The 26,240-nt window shown below is 42.7% G+C and overlaps 1 protein-coding gene across 6 annotated transcripts in view; it reads right to left on the bottom strand.

The window, feature by feature from the left end:
• Positions 1 to 25,218, bottom strand: part of KLHL32 (kelch like family member 32) — a 103,914-nt gene extending 78,696 nt beyond the window's left edge. The window contains exons 1-6 of one of the 6 annotated variants that reach the window (XM_077303758.1): positions 25,020 to 25,218; positions 15,888 to 15,974; positions 13,886 to 13,968; positions 10,088 to 10,178; positions 7,499 to 7,679; positions 1,332 to 1,439 (exon numbers count right to left, since the gene is read on the bottom strand). In XM_077303758.1, coding sequence (XP_077159873.1) covers positions 1,332 to 1,439; positions 7,499 to 7,679; positions 10,088 to 10,110 — 312 coding nt within the window. In that variant the 5' untranslated portion in view covers positions 10,111 to 10,178; positions 13,886 to 13,968; positions 15,888 to 15,974; positions 25,020 to 25,218. The other 5 variants (XM_077303764.1, XM_077303792.1, XM_077303781.1 and 2 more) reach the window with 5 other exon arrangements.
• Positions 25,219 to 26,240: the final 1,022 nt, after the last annotated feature.

Below are 26,240 nucleotides of genomic sequence, written 5' to 3' on the forward strand. Positions count from 1 at the left end.
GGCTCCCCAAGAATGTAAAGGGAATCAAGGGGAGAGTTAGCAAAAATTGTCTTTCCCTTTTTCTCAAGTAGATGTGCTTATGGTAAGTGGAAAGGCAATTTAGGATCCAACACTATGGTTCCATTCCAGTTGTGCTAGTTTGGGGGACTTCCAGTGTCATAAGAAAAGTTTCCCTTTTCTAAGTCCATTGAAGTCAGTGGGCCAATGGCACTGACAGCAACTTTTTTTGCCAGCGTATAAGACAACTGGGTGTATAAGATGACCCCCCCACACACTATTTCCACTCAAAATATAGCATTTGTTATATACCTTGCATCTCCCTGTGACCGGCACTAGTGCGCAAGTGCGCATATGCGAGCTCTGCATAGACAAGGGGCGGGCCGGAGTGCCACTGCTTCCCGCCGAGCAGAACGGGCTGGTCATGCCCAAAAGGCTGGCACCCTTCTCGCTGCTGATGCTCACCACAGCCTCGCTGATGACCCGCTGCGGCCGCACTGGATAACGAGCGAAACTGGATGGTATGTAGAATGAGGTGGGCGGGCATCGGGAGGCCACTATGGGCAGCTCTGTCTATCCCAACTGAAGTGCACCCAGCATATAGGACGACCCCCCCCCCACTTGGAGGCATGTTTTCTGCCAGCAAATACAGTAACTAGTTCTTTATTTTGCATCAACTATCACCCAGGTACCATATTATCTTGGAATACAGACCCACAGAGAAATCTTTTCAGAACTGCCATTAGCAGAGATCCATCAAGTCCAAACTTTCAGCAGTCCATTAACTGTTAAGGAATAATTTAAAATCAATCTATGCAAAGTATTTGCCATTGCATAGCAGCATTTACTGAAAGTCCTGCTGTTCCAAGGTTGAGGAAGCCAAGGGCAACATATTCCAAATCTCTATGTAATTTTTTTATCTTTAATCTTCCTCAAACCAACTCGGGAATGTCTCAGAACATAGCAAGTTTCACTGCAACAGGAGAAAGAGGGATAGCCAGGAGACCCCTAAAAATGTTACAAAGGTAATGCCAGAACACAGAAAAACAATGGGATATAGCCACGATTACTAGTGTGTGTTCCATTGATTTCAATAGGATCCAGTGATGGCTAACTCCTACTGGAATACTTCCTTGTGGCAGCCGTTTTGTGGTTGGCTCCCACTTCTGCAGCAGGCATTTTGTTCTTGCACCTACAATCCAAGCTCAGAATTCCAAAGGCGCCCACAGGCTCAAAAAAGCTTGGGACTCCTGCTATGGACAATACAAAAAGTGGATTGCCAGTTCTGCAGGGGCCTTATAAACTTTATAGACAGAGTAAGTTAGTTACTTTACCTGCCCAGTGTATGCAAATTCCAGAGCTTGCTTCAAACCTATGCTTGTGATGCCATGAAGATTCACCTCATCTGCTCCACTTTCAACCATACAAAGACTGAACATTGCCTAGGAGAAGAAATAAAGAAAAAGTATGTTTTATACAACCTATAATGCTTAGGAGATTCCAGGGGAAACTATTATTATTCATTTTCAGATCCCAAATGGTCCCAAATTAAAACCATTTCTTAACATCGTGGGCAGTAATCAGAAGACTACAGCAAAAGCATTTCTCAATAGCACTTCAACCGTAATCTTACTAGGTGATTCGGGAAAGTTCCCCTTAATCTCTTACCAGTAATATATGGGAAATAAAACGATCTACTTTATGTGGCCATAATAAAAACTGCCAAGAATGTTTTGGAAAAGCTTTTGTTACCCACATCTTTTGCACTGTTATTCTGAAGATCCAACCAAATACAAGCTTGAAAAAGGGCCATTGTGATCAAGCAGATTTGAGTGGCTGCACTTAAAGACACACATACACGGAGAACAGTTGGTTTATAAATCAGCACTTCTCTGCATCCCTGCTGGAGCACCCACATGGCAAGTAGCTCATGTGGGAGCTACTATGAACTGAGTGTAAGCCTTTATAATATCTAGTTGCCAATTTATAGAATCATAGAATCAGAGTTGGAAGGGACCTCATGGGCCATCTAGTCCAACCCCCTGCACTATGCAGGACACTCACAACCCTATCCCTCATCTACTATAACCTGCTACCCCCTTAAACCTTCACAGAATAAGCCTCTCTGTCAGATGGCTATCCAGCCTCTGTTTAAAAATTTGGTTCTGGTCCGTTCCTCCGGGGCAAGCGAGAACAACTCTGCTCCATCCTCAATATGGCAGCTTTTTTAGGTTCAGGGTTACTGGTAGGTCAGGCAGTCATACATTAATAACCATCTTGCCTTTTTTAAATAAAGGGAGAACCATGACCATTTCACAGACCAGGTCCTCCCTCTTACTCACAGAGAGATCAACACAGAGAATAGCCTGGTCTCTTTTAATAATCACCCCTTGTTCAGATACTGCACAGAGCTATTGGGATTGGAAACTCAAACACTGCTTCATTCATGCTGCCAACAAACTTTTACTGTGGGGAGGGGTGAGTGTGAGTGCATGCTTCATTCCCTGAGACAACCAGCTCACAAGGTTAAGCAAAGAGTTTTTTTTCTGGTTTGAACTAACAATGGAGTCGATCATGTAAAGGTTACAAAGTTTCTTTTAAAGTAAACTTTTGAACTGTTTCCCTATTCTAAGATTTGGGATCCTTTGTAACAAACGGACCCTTTTCACTCAGCTTCAAGCTGTTCTTGTTCACAGCTTCATTCAGCTAGATGCTCTTCCAATTGAACCACTGTTTTACCAGTCTAACCTGTCTGTCACAGCCATTTTTTAGAGGCTCAACTGCCTATCATAAGCCCATAAACTTCACCCAAAGCAATGCTATAAAACTCAGGATGGCATGGAAGGCTGCTATATGATCTGACAAATGTATAACCCCAAGTGTAGCAACCTTTCAGTTATCTACTTTCGGCCTTTGTCTTTGAATAACAAATATATACCAGAAACCCATTACAGTATAGTCTAACAGCTTCCTGGATTCTTGTTCCTATCAGCAACACATAGAAGGATCCCTAATTAGACACATAAGTTCTAACATGAAGGTCACTGTAATTTTCAGTATTAAGTCGATCCAGCAGAGAAAGAGCAGATGATTGCCCATAAGACTTTTTAAAGTGTGCGTAAAAATATCCCGTCATTTCTAATTAGCATCAAGAAAACTGGGCATGCTCTTTTACTCTCTGCCAGTGCAATCAAATCTATTGGACTGTAAGGAATTATATCTTGAAGACTTGACCTTAGCCAGAAAAATATTCTAATGAATGAAACGTCTGTTTAAAAAAAAAAATTAGACGTAACCTTACACATTGTTGTGTGAGGCATTCTGACACAGCTCACAAGAGATGCATATTAAACATATCACTTATGCACTCAGTTACTGACACTTTTGCAAAGCATTCCTTGTGAGACAGAAAATATTTTAAAAGGCTGTAAAACTTCATGCAGTACAGCCTATCTTGTATTTATTTGGGCTGACAAGCCTTGCACGTATCTGACAAATCTCATCAATAACTACAAAGCAAGTAAGCGATGACATAGCATGGAAAAATGAAACAGTTCTGAAGGCATCTGCTTTTCAGAAAGGACTTAAAAATTCACTGACACACAGAAATTGGAAGGGAAAGCTATGATACATTTCGATTAGGAAATCAGCCAAGTAAATTGGCTAATCTACAGGGCTATCATAAACGGAGATACTGTAATAAACATATAAGACCTCTCATCAGAACTCCCCAATGCAGCTGGGATCCCTCTATGGATCCATCCAAAAGGACAATACGTTACTTTTAATTAATTTCTTAATTTGGTCTCCCCCCAAGCTATGGGATACAGAAAGCTACCAAACCATCTAATCTAGGAAGCAAAGGGGGAAATCTCAGTACATAAAGCATTTCCTCTACTTCAAAAAGGAGAAAAAAAAGCAACTGGCTGTTTATCTGAGAACTGACACATGATTAACTCCTTTCTCATCCTTTCAGAGTAATACTGTTGTCTTAGAACAGCATCTTTAAGACCAACAAAGTTTTATTCAAGGTATGAGCTTTCATGTGCATGCACACTTCTTCAGATACAATGTCTTGTGTTGTCTTGTTTAACTGATTCCTGCAAAATATTTACTGATAACAAACAAACACATCCAGTTCTCAGGGTAGTACTGCCATGTTTTCATCCAGAATGCAATCTCACCAAAGGGCAACCAAATAAGGCAGTTTGTTATTCTACCTGGGATAGGAACCAAATTACGGAAACATCAGCATCCCCGATATCCCCCTCCTTGAGATTATACTTTCTTGCCTAACCATTATTTCTAGCAAAGGGGTTTAAAACACTTGCTTCCAATCCAATCCAGTCCAGACTGAGAAGCATCATCTTTCCCCTCTACCCTAACATATTTTGCGTTGAAAGACAGCCATGGGATCCTCAGTACTGTATGGGAGTGTAGTGGGAATGTGTGTGTGAAGCTGCATCATTCCTGTGATTCAGCACAGGTGCCCTGAAGACCACGCTGTGTTTCCTATTTCACTCCCTCCACCACCATTTCTTCTTCCTTTTGGCAAACCATCCTGGAAGGAGATTTAAAACAAGTCAGTCAGTATTATAATGGCCCTACGGTGCAACCTCTCTTGGAACGCTGCATACAGTTCTGATCACCACACCTCAAGAAAGATATTACAGCTTTGGAAAAGTTGCAGAAAAGGACAACTAAAATGATCAAGGCAATAGAACACCCTCCCTATGAAGAAAGGTTAAAGGGATTAGGGTTGTTTAGTTTAGAAACGACTGAGGGGTGACAGCATAGAGCTTGACAAAATGATGCATGAGAGAGAGAAAGAAGTACTTTTCTCCCTTTCTCACAATACAAGAACTTAAATGAATGAGCCATAGGTTTAGAACACATTAAAGAAATTACTTCTTTATCCACATGGAAATCACTGCCACAGGAAGTGGTAGCAGCTACAAGCATAGACAGCTTCAGGAGGGGATTGGATAGCATGGAACAGAAGTCCATCAGTGGCTATTAGCCACAACATATAGGTGGAACACTGTGTCTGGGCAATATTCTTGGCACTTGTGGGGGAGAACAGTGAGAGGGCATCTGGACCACCTGTTCTGGCCACTGTGCGACACAGCATGTTGAACTGGATGAGCCATTGGTCTGATCCAACATGGTTTCTCTTATGTTCCTGATTCCACTAGCCAGACAGGCTTGTATTGCTCCTTACCAGCTCCCCATCTTTTTGTCTCTCTTTAGACTAGTACAATTTGCTTAGGTTAGAAGTTATTTATGTTAGGTTTGCTTGCTCCTTTCACCTCATATTCTGTTCATTAACTCTTGCATTATTAGTTTTCTCAATAAACATTCAGTTATGTCAGTATGTGTCTGAGAATTTGCACAGTTTATATGAATCAGTGTTCAAACCCCAAACCCTTGTATTTGTGTATGTGTGTGTGTATATAGATATGTTTACATAAAGGCTATGGCAAACTTCTATCCATCAGAATTAGGGTCTGATTACACAATATGAGAAATGCAAGCTGAGTTGAAGGAATCCCCAACTCAACAAGTATTTCACATGTGACCTGCAACTCACCTTCAAAACAGTGGGGGGAGGGCCAAATCAGCTGCAGAATGTGGTAAAAGAAAAGGAATGTAAAGTCAATGGAGTCAGAATGGGAATTCACATATAATATTAAGATATGCAGACAGAAAGATGGAAACTACTAAAAGAAAAGAATACATATCAGAGAAAGAAAGATGGGCAAGACAAAAAAAAAGCTATAAAAAGCTAGTAAAATACTATCTAGACAGATGGAAGTAGGAGGTCAGATTTCCAAAATAAAGTGAAGGAGTGATGATTATGATGGATCCAGATCTCAGTCATGCAGTCTAGAAGATGAGAAAGAAAAACAGCAGCTGGCAGCTTTTTAAACCTGTTTCAGAAAACTTAGTGGAAAAAGTTTGAGAGGCAGGGTTTCAAAACTGTAAGTCTGCCACATCTCCAGGAATAATCATTTCTGTTGACCTGGCAAATATCCCAAGAAATAAGGATAGGATTGGGATTATGGAAATGCCTGGAAAGCAACATAAAACTCTTGCAGTTGTCTGAACATGATCCCACCTCACCCTTGGCAGAGCACTCTGACAACCACAAATCGTGATCAGCTGCCAAGGCCACTTAAGGGTTGTGGCCACTGGGAAGATAATCAAGAAAAAAGAGAATAATTAGAAGAGGAGGTAGGAGGGTCTTGGCATACAGTTGCAAAACTGAGAACAATGGGGAGGAGAAAATAGAAATGGAAACAGAGAAGCTGTAAAGTAATTGTTGTCTAATAAACACAGGAAGACTAAGCTAAGTGAAAGCCATATACCAAGATGCAAGTGGGTCCATCTGAATGTACTGAACTATAATATCAAGGTAGATCAAATTAGTGACACTACATTCTTGGTCTTCTTAAAGTCAAATGATCCATGAAGCCATGAATCATTTTATTGCAAAACATTCATATTTCTAGTAACAATATCATAGAATCTGACAAAAATCAATCATAATAGTAGGAAAAAGCAACATCACATCATTCCTAGTAATAAAGAGAAACAGAAAACCCTTTCAGTGTACCATTTACTTGCAGTGGCCCATGAGCCCTTCCCTATATGTTGGTACATTTGGATGTGTGCATAAAGAAACCATGAAGACAGGCCAACCATGAATCTCTCTGTCATGTAGCCATTGACTTCCCCTTCTGGCTTGACAATGTTTGTAAAGGAAAGCCATGTAGTTTCTTAATGGACATAAATGCTGAGCTGCAATAGGCCTGGAGGGAAAGCATCCTTTTCCTTCAATAGAGGCTTATGCGTATAAATTGGTAGCTAAAGCATTTCATGACACTGAGGTAAATAACACTATTGACATTGAGGTAAATAACATTCCCTTAAGCTTCTATTAAACAAAACTTTTTTTTCTCTTCAGTAAGCTGGAAAAATTGAAGTTACAGTCAAATTACTCACCAAGGCTGTTCAGACAAACTGATGAAATGTGGACTGATATGATGCAGTTACCAAATGGCAATTCTCCCAGCAACATGTCTCGCTTTGGTTACTCCTAAACTTTTTTCCTTGAGTAACTTGTATGACTGGTTCAAAGGTGGTGAATGCAAATCAAAAGCTGTGTAAATCTAGGTGCAACTTTCAACAGATGGATATATATCCCTCCCCCTACCCAATAAAGTGAACACAAAAACTGAATAGCAGAAAGACAGGGGGATGGATACAACCATCATTAAATTGGATAGGCAGAAAGAGAAAGGCTTCTGATTGTGCTCAGCGGAGTGGTACGAGGGTGGCCAGGTCTTCTGTAATACTCCTATTAAAATCCACATTGACATTTGGAGACACTGGCAGAAACAGAAATATATCATGGTTGTTGTCCAATTGGGTTTTAACAGCTTTCAGCCTCTTGCACATTCACTACACCCCCCATCTGAAGTACATTACATTAACTTACTCTGAAGTAGTCACTGCATGCTGCTAGCACTGCCTTATGGGCATGGAATTTCTGTTCCTCTGCAACAAGCGTTATATCACAGAGGATTCCATCACTTCTCTGTTGGTTGAGAGCAGCCAAGACGGCATCATTATGAGAGCTGGACTGGCATAGCCTCTGGCCAGTCAGCATATCTTGAATACTGCAAAAGATAAAATAAGAAAATAAACACATCATTTCCATCGCCATTCAGATGTTGAATCTTGGGGACAGTCAGTATTGTTTAATAGCTACAGGGTGGAGGAAGAGCCAAGGAGCTGGCTGGATGAACTTCTCTAAGCCTAGCTCAGCTCACAAGTACATTTGTGGGGTGTGCCACACCGAAAAGAGTTAGGATATCAACATGTAAAGGAGTTAGGATATCAATGTACAGACTTATAGACAAGGCACTGGACCCCTCTGTCTGCAGATGCAAGGAACATAGGACATTTCTGCAGCTTTGCTGATGGGTCACAGATCCAAAACAAAGGGATAATGCATCCAGCAAAATTCTGGAGCAGCTGGAATAGAGAGCTAAGACTCAGCACGGGTTTCTCAAGAACAAGTTACATCTCACCAACCTTATCTCTTTTTTTCAAGAAAATAACTATCTTGCTGGATCAGGGGAATGCCGTGGACATAGTTTATTTGGGTTTCAGTAAAGCTTTTGATAAGTTTCCACATGATATTCTTGTTGATAAGTTGGTAAAATGCAGTATGGATCCTAATTATGACAGGTGGATTGATAACTGGTTGACAGATCATACTGAAAGAGTACTTGTTAATGGTTCAGCATCCTCTTAAAGAAGAGTGACAAGTGGAGTACCCAGGGATCTGTCCAGGGACCTGTGTTGTTCAACATACTTATAAATGATTTGGATGAGGGATTAGAGGGGATACTTATTAAATTTGCAGATGATAGTAAACTGGGAGTGGTAGCAAACACAACAGAAGACAGAATCAGAATACAGGATGATCCTGATAGGCTTGAGAACTGGTCTAAACTGAATAAAATGAAATTCAATAGGGACAAATGTGAATTACTGCATTTAGGCAGGAAAAACAATATACACCAATATAAGATGGGGGAAACTTGTCTTAGCAGTAGTATGTGAGAAAAGGATCTCGGAGTCTTAGTAGAACATAAATTTAATATGTGTCAGCAGTGTGACTCAGTGGCAAAAAAAGGCAAATGGGATTTGGGGCTGTATCAAATGGAGTATCGTGTCCAGATCTTGGGACATGATGGTACCACTTTGCTCTGGTTCAGCCTTACTTGGAGCACTGTGTTCAGTTTTTGGCACCATAGTTGAAGAGGGATGTAGACAAACTGGAGCATGTCCTGAGGAAGGCAACAAAGATGATGAGGGGTTTGGAGACCAAGATGTATGAGGAAAGGTTGGGAAAGCTTGGTCTGTTTAGCCTGGAGAGGAGACGACTAAGAGGGGATCTGATAGCCAAATATTTAAACGGCTGCTATATAGAGGATGGAGCAGAGTTGTTCTTCTCTTGCCCCGGAGGGACGGACCAGAACCAATGGGATGAAATTAATTCAAAAGAAATTCTGTCTAAACATCCAGAGGAAGTTCCTGACAGAGCAGTTTCTCAGTGGAACAGGCTTCCTTGGGAGGTGGTGGAATCTCCACCTTTGGAAATTTCTAAACAAAGGCCAGATAGCCATCTGACAGAGAGGCTGATTCTGTGAAGGTTCAAGGGGATGGCAGGTTACAGTGGATGAGCGATAGGGTTGTGAGTGTCCTGCAGAGTGCAGGATGGTCAGACTAGATGATCGAGGAGTTCCCTTCCAACTCTATGATTCTATGCTTCTGTGGTAAATGCCCAAAAGCAGCAGGAGGGAGAGGAGGGGAGGGAAGACTGGTGATTGGCCCTGAGGGGAGAGTACCCTCTCCCTACTGGGTGCATATTTCCCACTGACGGCCATTTGGGGTGAGTTTTACCTGGATTTTACATAGCGTTTTATGCTATGATTCTATATCAGTGACCTGTAAAAATGACCTCCTCCTTTTTGTGCATTATTCCCATCATAGCAGTTTTGACAGCAAGTTAATTCCTTAAACCAAACCTTGTTTTGTTTCTTTTTAGCATCCTAGGCAAAAAAAAAAATCTGACTGTTCTTTCTGCTGTACTGATGATCACCCACGATAAAAACAGTCTGTAGCCAAAGTTTAAATGGCAATCTGGTGGTTGATCCACTAGAAGCAACATAACGATGCTCAGTCATCTGCCTTCTCCCTCCCCAGCAGGAAGACAGATCGTTTTATGGCAATGTGCTCAATGTGCAAATGAGCTGAGAAAACACAGAAGGAACACATGTTTAAGAGGTTAAGTCAATGTTTCTATGGGGAAACAAAAGCTACAGTGAAAACCGCTGAAGCCTATCGCAGCTGCAAAAACAACACTTTGTGGACTTTCCCTGGTGCTGTCATATTGATGCAATTTTGCAGAATATTTAGATATGCATTTTGCCACGCTGCCATCCTCTAGATGAGCACTGAATAAGTGGAAACACACTAAATGAAAACTGACTAGAGTAGCTCCCTTGAACAATACCTGAGGCACACCTCAGACGGCATCCTTCAGTTTCGAACTTCTGGATCCTTCACTTCTTAATAACTGGGAAAGAAACCAGCATACATTTCAGCTAGAGTGGGGGAGAAAAGAAACAAACAAGAAATAAACAACAATGAGAATGGAGAGTTGAAGAGGCAGGCTTCAAAAGCAGACATTTGAGGACGTTACTCAAAATCCATAGACTTTTATGTCCTACAATCAATCATCCTTTCTTCAAGAAAACCCTTCCCTATCAGAAGCTGGTTTTTTAAATTGCCACTTTTTGAACAGTTATTTAATACAGCTTTCAAGAGAAAGAAAGCAATCAAAAAAAAAAGCAAGAAACAAAATCAAAAATAGCTGTCAATTATGGTTACTCTTCTACAATGGGAATGCACTTCCTCTCACAGAAAGGAGAAGGTTTGATTTCTGAGAATTTTCCAGTCAAGCTGCAGCCCCAGGATTAGCACTTCAGGTGGGGTGCATGTGCGTGTGTGTGAAGGAGAAAGAGAAGCCTTCTTTCCTAAAAATAAACCCACTCATGTGTTTTTAGGTTAACACCTACACATGTAAAAGACTTAATTAAATCACATACGCATTATATCTATATATTTATATATATAGATATATAGATATATAGAGAGAGATAAAGATAGAGAGGGAGTGTTACAGACAACTATGCTAATCTATATTAATTTCAGTAACAAAGAAAACCTTAAGGGAATTCCAGAGACCCAATAACAAAATGAATGGGCCCTTGCACTGTGCCCAGAAATAAACCAACAGCTGGTACATCTGACAAAACAAAGGCTGCATATGTGTTCCAATCACCTGATTTTTAACAAAAGGCAGATTGCACAAACAACCAAACCAGAGAGTGTCATTGTAAGGGAAGTTGATGTTTTTCATGGAACCACATCAGCTGCAATGCTAGCATGGACCAATATTAACCTGCTAAACAACACAATGAGATCCATGCTGAGAGCAGGCACAATAAGAACTGTGTGCACATTCTTCAGACAACAGAATTCTTTTGTTTGAGGAAATCTTGAACAAACAGTTGTGGAAAAGAAAACATTAAGTCGGGTTTCCCCTGGAAAGTGTATGGATCTTACAAGTATACTGAGTCCCCATCTGTTCAATCTGTATGCAGAACATGTTATAAGAAAAACTGGATTAGATGAAGGTACCTTGAAAACTGGCAGAAAGAACATTAGTAATCTGAGATATGCAAATAACACTCATTGCTGGCAGAAAATAATGAAGGCTTGAAACAACTACTGATGAAGGTTGATGCAGAAAGTGCCAAGTCAAGATTGCAGCTGAATATCAAAAAGACAAACTTAATGACAATCTCCGCTGTGTCCTGACTGGCTCAATGGGGAGTCTTCCCTCAAGCACACTTCCTCCCTGATTGCCTCCAGAACTGGACAGACAGAAAGAAGACAACAGAACAGAGAGACAGCTAGGGTCTCGCTATCCTCCTTCTACACAATGTTGTTTCTCTTCTTAATACAACTATTTTATTCTTTTAAGCAGACTGGCACACTGGCCACGTTTGCATGTTTACATTCTGCCAAAGAAATTAACAAAGATATTTAAATTGTTCAAGATTTCATCAAACAAAAGGGTAGATCAAAATAGGTAGACATGTTTGTTTATAGCAGTTTATTTATTTTTTTATTGTATGATGTGGAATCATAGAGTCGTAAATGACCTCCAGGGTCACCTAGTCCAACCCCCTGCAGAAGGCAGAACATTCACAAGTACTTGCCCACCCACAGTGAGTTCAATTCCATGCTCAAATGAGGCCCACTCCCCGCCAAAAGCCCAGAACCCATGACCTGTCAGGCCTGAAGGAAATTCGTCTCCTGAACCCAAAATGGCAATTGGCATTTCCCTGGTCATTCTTGAAAGATTCACACGAGCCAAGCATGGACACAATCCCTTCTGCCCACCCACTTACAATCTGCCTAAAGTCACAGAATCAGAATTTCTGTGAGGTGGCTATCTAGCCTCTGCTTTAAAACTTCCAAGGAAGGAGAGCCCAATACCTCCTCTTGTTCCACCGAGAAACTGCTCTGTCAGGAACTTCTTCCAGATGTTTAGCCAGAAATTCTTTTTAATTAATTTTATCCCATTGGTTCTAGACCTACTTTCTGGGGCAACAGAAAACTCCTCTGCTCCATCCTCTATGTGACAGCACATCAATAACTTGAAGTTGGCTATCATATCACCTCTTAGTCGTCTTCTCTCCAGCCTAAACAGACCAAGCTCTCTCAAACTTTCCACATACAACTTGGTCTCCAGACCCCTCACCATTTTTGTTGCTCTCCTCTGGACATGATCCAGTTTGTCTACATCCTCCTTCAAATGTGGTGCCCAAAACTGAATACATTATTCTAACTGAGGTCTAACCAGAGCAGAGTAAAGAACAGCCTGGACACTATACTTCTTTTGATACAGCCCCAAATCCTATTTGCCTTTCCACTGCTGACTGTTTAGTGTATGGTCTACTAAGATCCCCTACATCCTTTTTGCACATACTACTGCCAAGACAGGTCTCTCCCACCCACCCACATCTTAACACAGCCCGCGGCGCCACAGGCGCCGCGGACTAAATAAAGCCGTAAAGGCTTAATGGGAGGAGTTAGGGCGGGCTCGGTCCGGGATGAGGAAGGGTGCCGATTGGCTCCTTCCTCCGGACAGACCATCGGCCGGGCCAATCGGCAGGCGTGAAGCGCCTGCCGATTGGCCCGGCTGATTCCCGCCCTGCCGACAAGGAAGCAACTGCGAGCCGCGCGGAGCTCGCAGTTACTCCTTTGCCGGCGGCCTGACGCATTGGGAGGCGTGAAGCGCCTCCGCCGCATCAGGCCGCTGCCCAAGGGGCTCCCTTGCCTAGCGCCCACTGTATTTTTAAGTACAGCGGGCTTGATTACTAGTCCTATAATGATGCATTTAATTCAGAAGCCCCTTGAGGGCACTTAACACACACACACCAAGAGTGTGATGCATCAAAAGAAATAGAGGGAGGGGTGACAAAGAACTGAGACAAAGCCAGATGATGTAAGTCCTACAAGTAATTGTTTCCCTATGAACATGCACAGGCACTATTTAGCTGGGTTAGAAATTTGCAAGAAGGTAAAACAATATTTTATTTAGACACCAGCAGAAAAGCCCATTGCAGAAAAAATGCAATGGGTGTTAGCCTTCCCCCCTCCTAGACCCGGACAAGCCCACTGATGCCTGGTGAGGCCATGGCAGAGTTGCTCAGGGTGGAGGCAAGCACTGGCAGGGGCTCCCTCCCTCTCCCCCTGACCAGAGCACACAGATCCAGGCCTTTCACCCCTTCCTCCCAGCTCCCAATTGCTGGATGGCTTACCTTTCGCAGTGAGTCCAGTAGAGTGGGCTGGCACTTCTTCCACGTGGAAGAATTTGAAGAGGGACTCAGCCAGAGGCGGGACAGCCTACCTGATTGGTCATTCATTGGACAGATGGCCAATCAGGTAGGTGATGAGTTCCAACTCCTCCCACCACCCCAGTATTACAGATGTGTGTCCCTCCTTCTCTGCTGGGAAGGAGGGATTTTCCAAGGATGAGATTCTCCATTACATGCAAACTTCAGTATCTCTATACAAGATTCAAAATTTTGGGCAGAACTGCACAATTATTTTCTGTAAACCAGCTGCTTAACTATTCACCTCAAGATAGACCCAAACTAATTGTAGCCTCTAACACACAGCATTACCACACACCCTATTTCCCTAACTACCTGGACAATTGAAAATAGCTACCTACCTTAATCTTCCTGAGTAATTGTAGAAGCACACCACCTCTGGTTCATTCAACAAGTTAAGCACCAAATTGTGTATGTGGTTAGTCTAGAATAACAAAGCCACAAGTACTCTTTACAGGGATAATACAAACAATAAGTGTTTCATTCATTCTGAATATACTATCTTCTTCAGTAACTCATACAGTATTTCAAACTACTTACCCAAGAAGCATCCTTTATCTTGGCTTTCAATGCAACTCAACTAAATTTCTGATAATGATGAGTTTGTGACTGCTGCGGCTGTCTTTATTGCTTTTGTTGTTACTGATTGGTTTTACCCTTGAATGTCACCTTGAGGTAATTGAGGCAATATAGGAGTATATGAATTAAAAATCAAATCCCCAAATGATTGTATAGCTCAGGGGTGGCCAAACTGTGGCTCTCCAGATGTCCATGGACTACAGTTCCATGTGCTGGCATGGGCTCATGAGAACTGTAGTCCATGGACATCTGGAGAGCTACAGTTTGGCCACTCCCGGTATAGATCTATGAAGAGCCATTGGCCCCAACCCTATGTTTACAAGTTCACCCACACATTCATCTGCCAGTCATCAACTGCACTGCCAACCAAGCACAGAGAAATGAAGTGACAGAAATCAAAATGTGATCCAGTTCTTTCACATAAGAGAGACACTTTAAGTAAACAAGTAAAATCCTGTCTTCACTACATCATCAATTTGAGCCACGGCTTTTACAGCACTGCATCAGGGAGCCCTTTCGTACCACACACTTCAGTAGGCCATAAGATGAAAAAGCCTGACTAACTGCCTTATCAATAAAGATTGGTTGTCTGGAAGACAGGAAGGACATTCTGATCACTTACATCACACATACACGGGCATTACCACTGCGTCATTACTTCAAGCATTTTATTAGGTATATCATCATCCCAATATTATGGTGCAGAGAAAATGCACATTGGTTCTATCCTGAAAGGTGTTTTCTGCACTGTGTACCACTGCTCTAAAAAACCAGAAAGTCCTCACTCTAATATTGACTATAGATGGTGTCAGCAGGATCAGCAGTTACTGCCTTATTAAATCCAGGCACTGCCTGGTAGGATATTTGATTCCTGCTGCTTTGATCTACCACACAGCAGTAAGCAACACTGCCCGGGAAAGGATGTGCTGACTTGAAAAGCACATGTCACCCCAGGAAGGGTGTTATGACCAGATTAGAGCGACAACCTTATAGGAAGAGGATTGAGCAACTCCAGCCTTTCAAAACCAATGGGAGCTATACTGAAAATGATTTTTCTTTTTAATTTAAAAAGGAAGAACATTTTTTCTTATTAAGAAAAAAAATATGCTCAGGGCTAACAAGTTTGTAAAATTAATCCTTGTCTTTATGTTTGTATTTATAGTGCCTGGGCCATAACAATTTCTATGAAGAGCTGAAAATGCCACTCCATTTGAAACATATACCGGAGACAAATATTTTACACTAGAGGAGGTAAAAGAATTTCAAATGCTTTCGATTTCATTCTTGAGGCCCCTAAATCAATAGTCCTTCACACAGGGAGAATAAAGAGGCATTGGTGAAAAGAAGTGTGCTTGAAGATATACTATCCACAAATCTGTGTTTAAATCCCACACCAAGCCAACAACCCCTGAATTTAAACCTTTCAAAATGTTCACAGCAGATCCACTTGCTTCCTAATGGAGTGTTTTATTGTCAAGAGTTTGTCTATACTTAAATTCTATATAAACCAAGCTGTGACTGAATAAGGACATCAACCTGCTCACAAGCATTGGGAATTCTTTTTTTATATACCTTCAAGCAATTTTCATTGTAGTCGGACCATAACCATAACAAAAAGAATAACCACACATTGCTGCTCACACAGTGTCAGGGACATGAGATGGCCTTTTAAAAAGAGATGGGAGGGGAAGGGGAAGGGAACACTATTTTTACAGCCACTTCTATACTTCTGCTATAGGGAGAGACAGCACAAATCTTTCCCACCTTCAAACAATCCACAAGCCAACTGGTCAAACGTCACAGGATACTGGGACCAACATTTCAGACCAACCTGGGGAAAGTGAGAGCCACCTGAAAGACAGTAAGACAGCAACATTATCCTCAATATTAATTTCCACTTGAATGAGTTACATAGTTAATCTCTTTTTTTGTTTTTACATACATCAACAGACCACACACCATGAGTGTTGAGAGGATGGGAAGATATAAACTGAGCACATGAAGCTTCTCCCATTACTTATCCTTATGTCAAGAAACAGCTTCACCTAGCAAATTTATACAAATGTGCAGCTGCTGACAAAGGACTGAGGTCAGTAAAATGATGACAACTTAACCATATTAACATCCCTACATAGAAAATACAGCCCATTGGCAGCTGCCTTTGCCAGCAACAAACAACTGATGGAAAAGGCAAAACAGCAAGCAAAGCAGAGGGCAGATAACTCCCCTCCTGTCTCAGTTTTTACAAGGCAGCTTTAATATGTTATCATCAAAGGCAGAGAAGACTGCTTTCTCTATGCAAAAGGCAAAGTTTTCAATCAGATGGACATAGCTGGGTACACAAGTTCTTTTCCAACAATGAATGCACAGGTCAGGGCAAATATCTGTTGACAAAATGTTGTCACAAACAGGACTCCTACATACTGCCAAAATATTATTATTATTATTATTAAATTTACTAGCTTCAAAGACCGTTCCTAAGAACGGTCCTAGAAAGGGTCCCCTCCCCTGGCCAGGCAGCGTAAAGTGGCTTTGGGCTGCAGTCTGTAGTAGGATCAAGTGGGGCGAGTGGGGGCTAGCCAGCTCGTTAGCAGGCCTGGGACAGAGCTCCTTAGCAGGCAGTCAGCAGGCTAGGAAGCCCTCGTTAGCAGGCCCGGTCTAGCAGGCCCTCCACCACAACCCTTTGCCCAGGGCCCTCTCCCCTTACCTACTGCTGGCTCCAGGCACTGAGATGCGTCTGAGACCAAAGAGGCTAGAGTCCAAGGACAGAGGGTGGGAGCTCCAGAGGCAGAGCCAATCAGGGTGCAAGCAGCTGGCTGCACCCTGATTGGCCATATTCCAACTTGGACAGCCAGACACGTTCCACCCTACAGGCTGTTTCACAAATACATAGAGGAACCATGGATAAGGATATAACATCCTCCCCTATGACTCCCACATCTTTTTATATGATTGAGAAAAATCTGTGTTTATACTCATGGAGCTCCCCTTGACATTTGAAAGATAGCCCTTATACAAACCAGACACCCATGTTGTCTACCAAAGTACCTAAATCCCATGCCAAAGAATGACATTTAAATAAATAAGTTTATTGTTGCAGATTTATACCATAACAATCATAGCAACAATAGTAAAACAATTAAAACAAATATGTTAACAAACAATAATTAAAATAAATTCAGACTAAGAATATTAAAGCTTAATATTATTTTTTTTTGTAAAAGATCAAAAAATAGCATACAGTTGTACAATAAACATCATCAACTCGGGGTTGGATCAGAGACAAATCTCTCCCTAACAGATATTAGTATAAATGTACCCCCCCCCCCGCCCCGCCCAGGGCCTCAGTAAAATTGTCAAACGTTGACCAGTCCCTGGTGATAAAAAGGTTGGGAACCACTGGTTTAAAGCATTGTCCCTGCTCTCTTTTATTTGCCTATATATTTAAGAATATATAGTCAGTCCTAGAGGAGATCATCCCTCACTGCCCCTTAGAAGGCCAGATCCTGAAGATGAAACTCAAACTCATGAGGCCAACTCATGAGAAGGAAGGACTCCCTGGAGAAGAGCCTAATGCTGGGAGCGATCGAGGGCAAAAGAAGAAGGGGACGACAGAGAATGACGTGGCTAGATGGAGTCACTGAAGCAGTTGGTGCAAACTTAAATGGACTCCAGGGAATGGTAGAGGACAGGAAGGCCCGGAGGATCATAGTCCATGGGGTCGTGATGGGTCGGACACGACTTCGCAACTAGCAACAACAACATATTTAAAGAAGAGATGAAACTACCTTTGTAGTATCCTTTGTAATATCACACTCTGTCAGGAATCTGAGCGTGATTCTTGATGCCTACCTTACAATGGAGGCTCAGGTTATCAGTGTAGCCCAAGTGATGTTTTTCCACCTACACCAAGCTAGGCTACTAGTACCCTTTCTGGCTCTGGAACACCTTACTACAGCGATCCAGGTGACAGGCTCGATTTATGTAACTTGCTCTGAGCAGGCCTACCCTTGGCCTTGACCCAGAAATTGCAACTGGTGCAAAATGCAGCTGCTAGGGTCCTCACATGGACATTTTCAGGGTCAACATCCAGCCAGTGCTGAGGCAGCTGCATTGATTGCCAGTTGTGTACCAGATCAGGTTCAAGGTTTTGGTTTTGACCTATAAGGCCATACACAGGGCCCAGTGTACCTGAGGGACCTACCTATTCCCCCTGCACAGCAGTTTGCTCCATGAACCTGAATAGGTTGGTGATCCCTGGCCCCTGAAAGGTCTGCCTGGTCTTGACCAGGGCTTTTCTGGACATAGTCCCTGATTGGTGGAATGAGCTCCCAGAAGAGCTGAGGGCCCTACCTGGACTGGGTCAGTTCCACCAGGCTTCTGGTTGAGGTTGGGCTGACAAAATCTAGCCCCCTTCCCAAGTTTACCTCTGTTAACATCACCCCAGGGACTTGGCAGATTGGAGAAAGGAGGTGGGGAGGCTGGGGTAGGGTGGAGTGAGCTGGGGGATTGTATTGTTTTTATTGATGTTAGCTACCACAAGATGGCAGGTTTGTGAGCTGTGGCATATAAATAAATACAATAAATAAACAAACCAATATGTGAATTTATTTAGTTCAAAAGGCAAGGATACTAGTACAGCATTAAAAGAAAGTAAGCATTTTTAAAAGCTTTACTAAAAGTTCCTTTAATCTAGGCTATCAAATTTTAGAAATTTCATAAGAGCGCTTTCTAAGGAAGTCATGACAACAGTTCATTTTATTAATGTGTGTATTTACTTCATTGATAGCCTGCCATACTCAATGAGACCTAAAATATTACATTAAATACAATTAAGATAAGATGCAGTACGAAGTAAGAGAATATACTGTATATACTCGCATATAAACCGAGGCACCTAATTTTACCACAAAATCTGTGAAAACGTATTGAATCTCATATAAGCCGAGGGTGGGAAATGCTCCATCATCACAGGCTCTCCCATCCACCCCCCCCCCAACAAATACAGAAAAGTCAAGAGAATGAATAGCTGCTGGTTTTTGTACCCTGCTTTTCACTAACCAAAGGAGTCTTAAAGTGGCTTACAATCACCTTCCCTTCTTCTCTTGATGCCAGACACCCTGAGAGAGCTCTGACAGGAGAAGCAAACAGTTGCCCCCAGGCCAGCAAACCAGAGCAGAACAACAGTACCCGAAGTTGGCAACCTACTACAACAGCTACTAAACTGGGAGAATGGACTACTCTAACTACATCTACAGTGCCCCTCCAGAACAAAACACTGAAATAAAGAACTGTAAAACTGAACACTGAAAGAAAGAACTGTAAAAATTCCCCATGATGTTCTGATGGATAAATTGAAGGACTGCAATCTGGATTTTCAGATAGTTAAGTGGATAGGGAACTGGTTAGAGAACCGCACTCAAAGAGTTGTTGTCAGTGGTGTTTCATCAGACTGGAGAGAGGTGAGTAGCGGGGTAACTCAGGGCTCGGTGCTCGGCCCGGTACTTTTTAACATATTTATTAATGATCTAGATGAGGGGGTGGAGGGACTACTCATCAAGTTTGCAGATGACACCAAATTGGGAGGACTGGCAAATAATCCGGAAGATAAGAGTTCAACGAGATCTGAACACAATGGAAAAATGGGCAAATGAGAACAAGAAGCAATTTAATAAAGATAAGTGTAAAGTTCTGCATCTGGGTCAGAAAAATGAAAGGCATGCCTACTGGATGGGGGATACACTTCTAGGTAACACTGTGTGTGAACGAGACCTTGGGGTACTTGTGGATTGTAAACTAAACATAAGCAGGCAGTGTGATGCAGTGGTAAAAAAGGCAAATGCCATTTTGGGCTGTATCAACAGGAGCATCACATCAAAATCACAAGATGTCATAGTCCCATTGTATACAGCACTGTTCAGACCACACCTGGAGTACTGTGTGCAGTTCTGGAGGCCTCACTTCAAGAAGGACGTAGATAAAATTGAAAGAGTACAGAGGAGAGCGACGAAGATGATCTGGGGCCAAGGGACCAAGCCCTATGAAGATAGGTTGAGGGACTTGGGAATGTTCAGCCTGGAGAAAAGGAGGTTGAGAGGGGACATGATAGCCCTCTTTAAGTATTTGAAAGGTTGTCACTTGGAGGAGGGCAGGATGCTGTTTCTGTTGGCTGCAGAAGAGAGGACACGCAGCAATGGGTTTAAACTTCAAGTACAACGATATAGGCTAGATATCAGGAAAAAAAATTTCACAGTCCGTGTAGTTCAGCAGTGGAATAGGCTGCCTAAGGAGGTGGTGAGCTCCCCCTCACTGGCAGTCTTCAAGCAAAGGTTGGATGCACACTTTTCTTGGATGCTTTAGGATGCTTAGGGCTGATCCTGCGTAGAGCAGGGGGTTGGACTAGATGGCCTGTATGGCCCCTTCCAACTCTATGATTCTATGAAAAATCAACTTTTAAAAGAAACACAAATCAGAGCAAGCTCACCTTGCAGTACACATTTGCAAAAGGCAATGCAACAATTGGCTGACTGGAGCAAGCTTTTATTTCAATTACCCATGCATAAGCCGAGGGGGGCTTTTTCAATGTGAAAAAAGGTGCTGAAAAACTAATCTTATATGTGAGTATATAGGGCACTATATAAAGTATAATAATAAGATTAAACAATTCGATAACAATACAACAAAACAGAATAACATATGCAAAGAACAATTATCAATGACTAGAAGTTTCTAGATGATAGCTTACAATCCTGTTCACTTTATAAAAATGTCCTCCTGAACAAATTGGGATGATGAAGTAGGGGGGAAAGTGAGAAGAAGTCAGAGTTAGCTACTGAGAAGACAGTCAAGAGTCTGTACCTCTTCTGATGCATTTCCACCTGAAAATACCTTGCCCTGGTCAGGGCCTTGATCCTGATACTCTTCCATTAAAAGAAGTAGAACGCATACATTTCTAATACTGGCTTTCAGCAAGACAACTGCCATATCCATAAAAGGAGTGTCTGGTGAGTATCTAATTCTAAGCATATGCTAAAGGGATGTACCAAGAAGTGTTTTTAATACCTTTTTCCAAGAACTGTTCTTGCAGGGAACTGGATAAACCAGCATAAATCATTATCCTGAGTGTTTTGGAGCAGAAGTGTCAAATTTTGGCAGATATGTAATTTTATCCCTAGATGACACAAGGCAAGGGAAATGTACTATATTTCACAGTGTATCAATTTGCTTCAAGACTGGATAGCACTTTTTAAAATCATTTTTTTCACAATACAAAACAACCATTTTTAGAACAGAGAGACTGGAGACGAGATCAATCCCAAATTGTTCTGAGTTGTTCCTCTTGTGTTCGTATTGCCAAGCAACCTATAGTGAGCTGACCCATTTCCCCCCCAAAAAACACACAGTGAGCTTACCCATTATTCAACTATCCACCAAGTGGTTCAGCTCATCATGGGCTAGGTACTGATCTGAACATGCAATGAACCACTCTTGCCTCTATTTTTGCATGTGTAAAAGGTCACAGCAGGCTAACTGAAACCCCAAATCTCTAATAACAAAGGCTTCTCCAGATGAATTGTCCCGACCAGCGATAAAAGGATGCTATGTATTTGTCAGAGTTCCCATAATTACTTACTGATACTCAAAAGATTGAATCTGAAGTGACAAAAGGCAATGAGTTGCCAGACCTTCCCACTATAATATCTTGGTAAACACACTTTGTAAGATGACATCCTCATGGCATTAGCAACAGGAAGGGGCAACACAACATAAATCCACATTAAATAATGCGTTATGTTCGATATTACAAAGAAGAGGGACAAAAGACCCAACAAAATATAGCACATCTTATTCTCTCTGTAGCACCTAATAGAGCCTAAATCTACATAAAATGTTTCTTGGACTATCATAATGATTTGCCTGCATTCTACTTTCACCACTATCTTTTGTTCTGCCTTTAGAAATTACAACTTGGTGTTTCTCTAAGTTCAGGGTAATTATTTTTACAACAGCTCTATGAAGTAAATCAGGCTGACAGAGGGTCCTCCTAACATAGTCTGAGCACAACACAACCTAATCTAACTTCTCCAGCAGGCCCTTTTCAGAAGGTTCTCTTGGATCACCAAATAGAAAAATATTGAGCGCTCAACAGCTCCTTATACAGTAAGTCAATAATCACTACCACTCACAGGCATTGACTAATGAAGAGACAAGATAGGTTGATACAAGGTGGACAGCAGCTGAGGCCAGACAAACAAGAGCTACTTTATTGTGCTACTTCAGACCAACAGGGCTACTCATTTGAATTATTATTATTATTATTATTTAATTTTCTACTTAAATTTCTACTTATAATCCTGATCATTATGATGTTCCAGCAAAACATTTTCACTTAGCCTAGAAACACTGTCTACTTAAGCCATTAAGGATGAAATAAAGTGCAAAACAGTGACAAAACAATAAAATGAAAGATTTCTGTGCAAAGGAAGCCAAACTGATAATTAAGCAACCCCCCTCCTCACATGTTAAAATTAACTTATTTCAACTGGAAGTTACAATTCAGTTCAGGGATTGAATTAAAGTATACCCTAGTTTCCACTAACTAAGGCAAATACAAATTAGAGGAAAGATTAAAAGTAAAAGACCATTTTGAAGCGATCACAAAGGCAAATATAATTGAACAAACAGCTTGGTAAATGTTTTCAGGGTTGCCTCATGAGTAGCCTTCTATGCCCAAATTCAGCAAATGCAGCTTTTCCAGCCACTGCAACACCACTCTGGGGAAGGCTACACACCCTGAATTTATGTTATGCTATGTTAAAGACACAGGGGTCTTTTAGGAAATAGGAACTAAGGCCTAACTGAGCCAAGGGTGAAACTGGAACTCAACTCAACTCAAGACAGTCTCCTAAGTGGTTCATCTTGTGTCTTCATTGCCAAGCACCCCACCGTTAGCTGACCCATTTTTCAAACATCCCTCAAATTATAAAGTGGGTTACACACTGGTGTCTGGCTAGAGCTCTGAGCATGCAATGAGTCTCTTTTTCCTCTATTTTTTCATATATGAAAGGGTCACAGTGGACTAATTGTAATTGTGTGCACAAGCACTAAGTTCCCTTTTTCAGAAATACCACCTGGTCTCAAGCTGCTATAGGAAAAGGCATCTAGGGCAACAGAACTTCTAAAAGGCATAAGCCTATCATCCTTTGGTTTTACAGAGGGGGGGAAACTGTTAGTTGACCAGGGCCTTAAGTGTCAACCTATTTAGTTGTACAGGTAGCCTGGTGCCTCTGGTCCACAAACTGCCCACTAAGTCAGAGCTTAGGTCCCAAGCACCCGGAAGCCATGACAGCTATTATTATTACTATATTACTTGTATACTTCGGTGCATGTGTCATATCATAGCTTGAATAAAATTACAAGGAACTGTGAAGTGTACAATGGTATGTTTTGTGGCAGCACTAGCAGAAAACATGGCCATTAAACTGCAAAAACCAGAAGGCTGAAAAATGAGGCTGGCACCTGAATTTTCAAACTGACTCCTAGAGCATAAGACAATTTGTCAACCCCTGTATTAAGAATTTCAAACCAAAGTTATGACTCCTTTCAAAGATTATGACTGCACATACCAGGAGCCTACTAACCGCATATTTTGGAAGCACACACTACCCACAATCTTTCCATTATGCACAGTTACCATGTTACCAGAAAGGGTCAATGTGTGGATTTTGTCTGCACAAAAAAGCTATACCCAAACCTTATTTTTTAGGGATCTGTGGGGGGAGAGGTCTGGTTCATGTACCAAACCTGAAACTCTGCACACTGCCCCTTTCTGACAATATGGTGGGCACATATTGTCACATCCTCATGCAATTGTCAGGCTGCCTTTCTGCAAAGCCCTAATAAGGGACCGCTTAAGGGAGCAAAGCCCGACAAACAGGGAGGAGTAACTGAGAAAACCTGTTGAGAGGTGCTCTTCAGATTTTCTTTTTTTGCCCCATCTTAATTCCAACAAGCTTCCACATCACACCACATGTATCACAAACACACCTCACAAGGCCACTGGTTTGTTGGCTCCATATATCTGCCTAATTACAGGCCACAAACCACATACTCCCTTGAGGTACTAAAATAATCCAAAGGACTATAGTGTAAACTGTTCCTTGCTTGGCTAGGTTCTGTGTCGGGCTTCCCAAAGACCGCAACTTTGTAACCTTCCTCTTCCTTTGCAGGCAGTGGAATGAATCAGAGGGGTAGTCTGGGATCATCACGGATAACAAAACGCCAAAAGGCCGAAAAAGCACCTCTTCCTTTAATTACTGTACAGAAGGGATGCTAACATGGTGCCTTGCTCAACTTACACTGCAGCAAAAGCCACCCTTGCCAACATTGCCCCTTCCGCACCAATCACTACGGAGAAAATAAACTCATCTCCCTTTCCATGTCGCCACCCAAATCGGTTCCCCTGGAAATCCTGTGTGTGGCTCCATGCATGTCGGTATCCATAAAACATCCCAGCCCCCCCCCCCCGGTGGTTTCAACAGCCTCACGGAACTCGACTTACTTCCGAGTAAACAGGGTTCGGCTGAGACTTGATGTTTCCCTGGCAACCAAGCGACACCGGCAAAGCCGCCTTTATTGGCCGGGGCGGGGGCCGACTACAAAAGCGCCGCTGAATGATTCGGCGAGCTCAAGTGGGAGTTTTGATTTATGCGGCGCTGCGGTGCCGGCTCTGAAAGCGCCGCGCTCTCCTGCTGAGCAGGCCCACCTTTCTGCAGAGCCGTGCCTCCAAGGTGGCCAGGGGGACGCGCCAATCGCGCCTCCCCGAGGGCTAGTCGGCGAGTTAGAGCGCTGCCAAACCCGACGGCCGTCGCCCAGCCCGGACACGTTTCCGCTCACCTCTCAAGGAGAGCCGCCGAGCAAGTCCGGCCGAGCGCCGCAGTCCGCTCTCTTGATTGGCCTTCCGTCGCGGGAGGAAAACAAAACAAGCCGACAGCAGAGACGCTGAGCAGCGCTCCTCGCAGGCAAGCGGCATGCAGTGGCCTGGGCCGCCGGAGCTGCCAGGCAGGAGACGGATCTCTCCCCCCCTTCCCTCCCCTCCCTCCAGCTGCACAGCGCGCCGGGTCCCCTCCTCGCCAGTGCGCAGGAGCGACAGCGGCACACATTGTTCGCTGGAGCCAGCCGAGCGCACCTGCATGAGGAGGAGTCTGGAGAGAGGAGGAGGAGGAGGGAAAGAGGGGTCCTTGGGGCAGGGCAAAGGCGGTGAACTCTCAGTAGCCCCGCAACAAACACAGCGGCATGCATTACGGACACCGGGGACCAATATTTTAGAAAAGAAATCGCAGGACTCTGGCGCTTTATTTGCCCTTTCCAGGCCAAAATGCCTTCGGGACAGGCATTAAACGAACACTAGTACCGCAACAACAACAAAACCCCCAGTGGGATGCATTATGCTCAAGAACAATATTCTAGAAAAAGAAAGAAGTCTTGAGCTTTTATTGGACCTTCCTGGGCCAAAATGCTTCTGGAACAGGCGTTAAAGAAACAAGGGCACTGCAAAAACAAACAAACAAAAAAACTGGGATGCACCACAGATGCGAAATCACAGTATTTGGGACAGGGTAAAAACCTGAATGGACATTAAAGAATCAAGAGGACCACAAAAAACAGCAGGATAGTTAGAGATACTCAAGAACAATATTTTAGAAATGAAAAGGCGGAAATCCCACACTTTTATCCTTACCAGGCCCAAAAGCCTCCAGAACATCCAAGAGCAAGCCGGAAGGAGCATTAAACAAGAGTACTGCAAAAAAAGGTGGAATGAATTACAGACACTCAAGAACAACATTTTGGAAATGAAGAAGTGAAACTCACATTTTTATTAAGCTAGTATGGGCCAAAATGCCTCTGGAACTCATCCCACTGTTTTTTTTTTTGTACTCTTCTTTAATGCCCATTCTGGTCTGTTCCGGCTTTCACCCTCTAGAGCAGTGGTTCCCAAACTTTTTGGTTTGCTGCCCCCTTGGCTCCCAGGCAACATCCCTGGTTCCCCCCCCCCCCACACACACACACACAAACACACACATGAACGCACACCACGTTCCTGGTATTAGGTCTACT

Source organism: Paroedura picta, chromosome 1 (genome assembly GCF_049243985.1).
Source record: "Paroedura picta isolate Pp20150507F chromosome 1, Ppicta_v3.0, whole genome shotgun sequence".
NCBI classification, from domain to species: Eukaryota; Metazoa; Chordata; class Lepidosauria; order Squamata; family Gekkonidae; genus Paroedura; species Paroedura picta.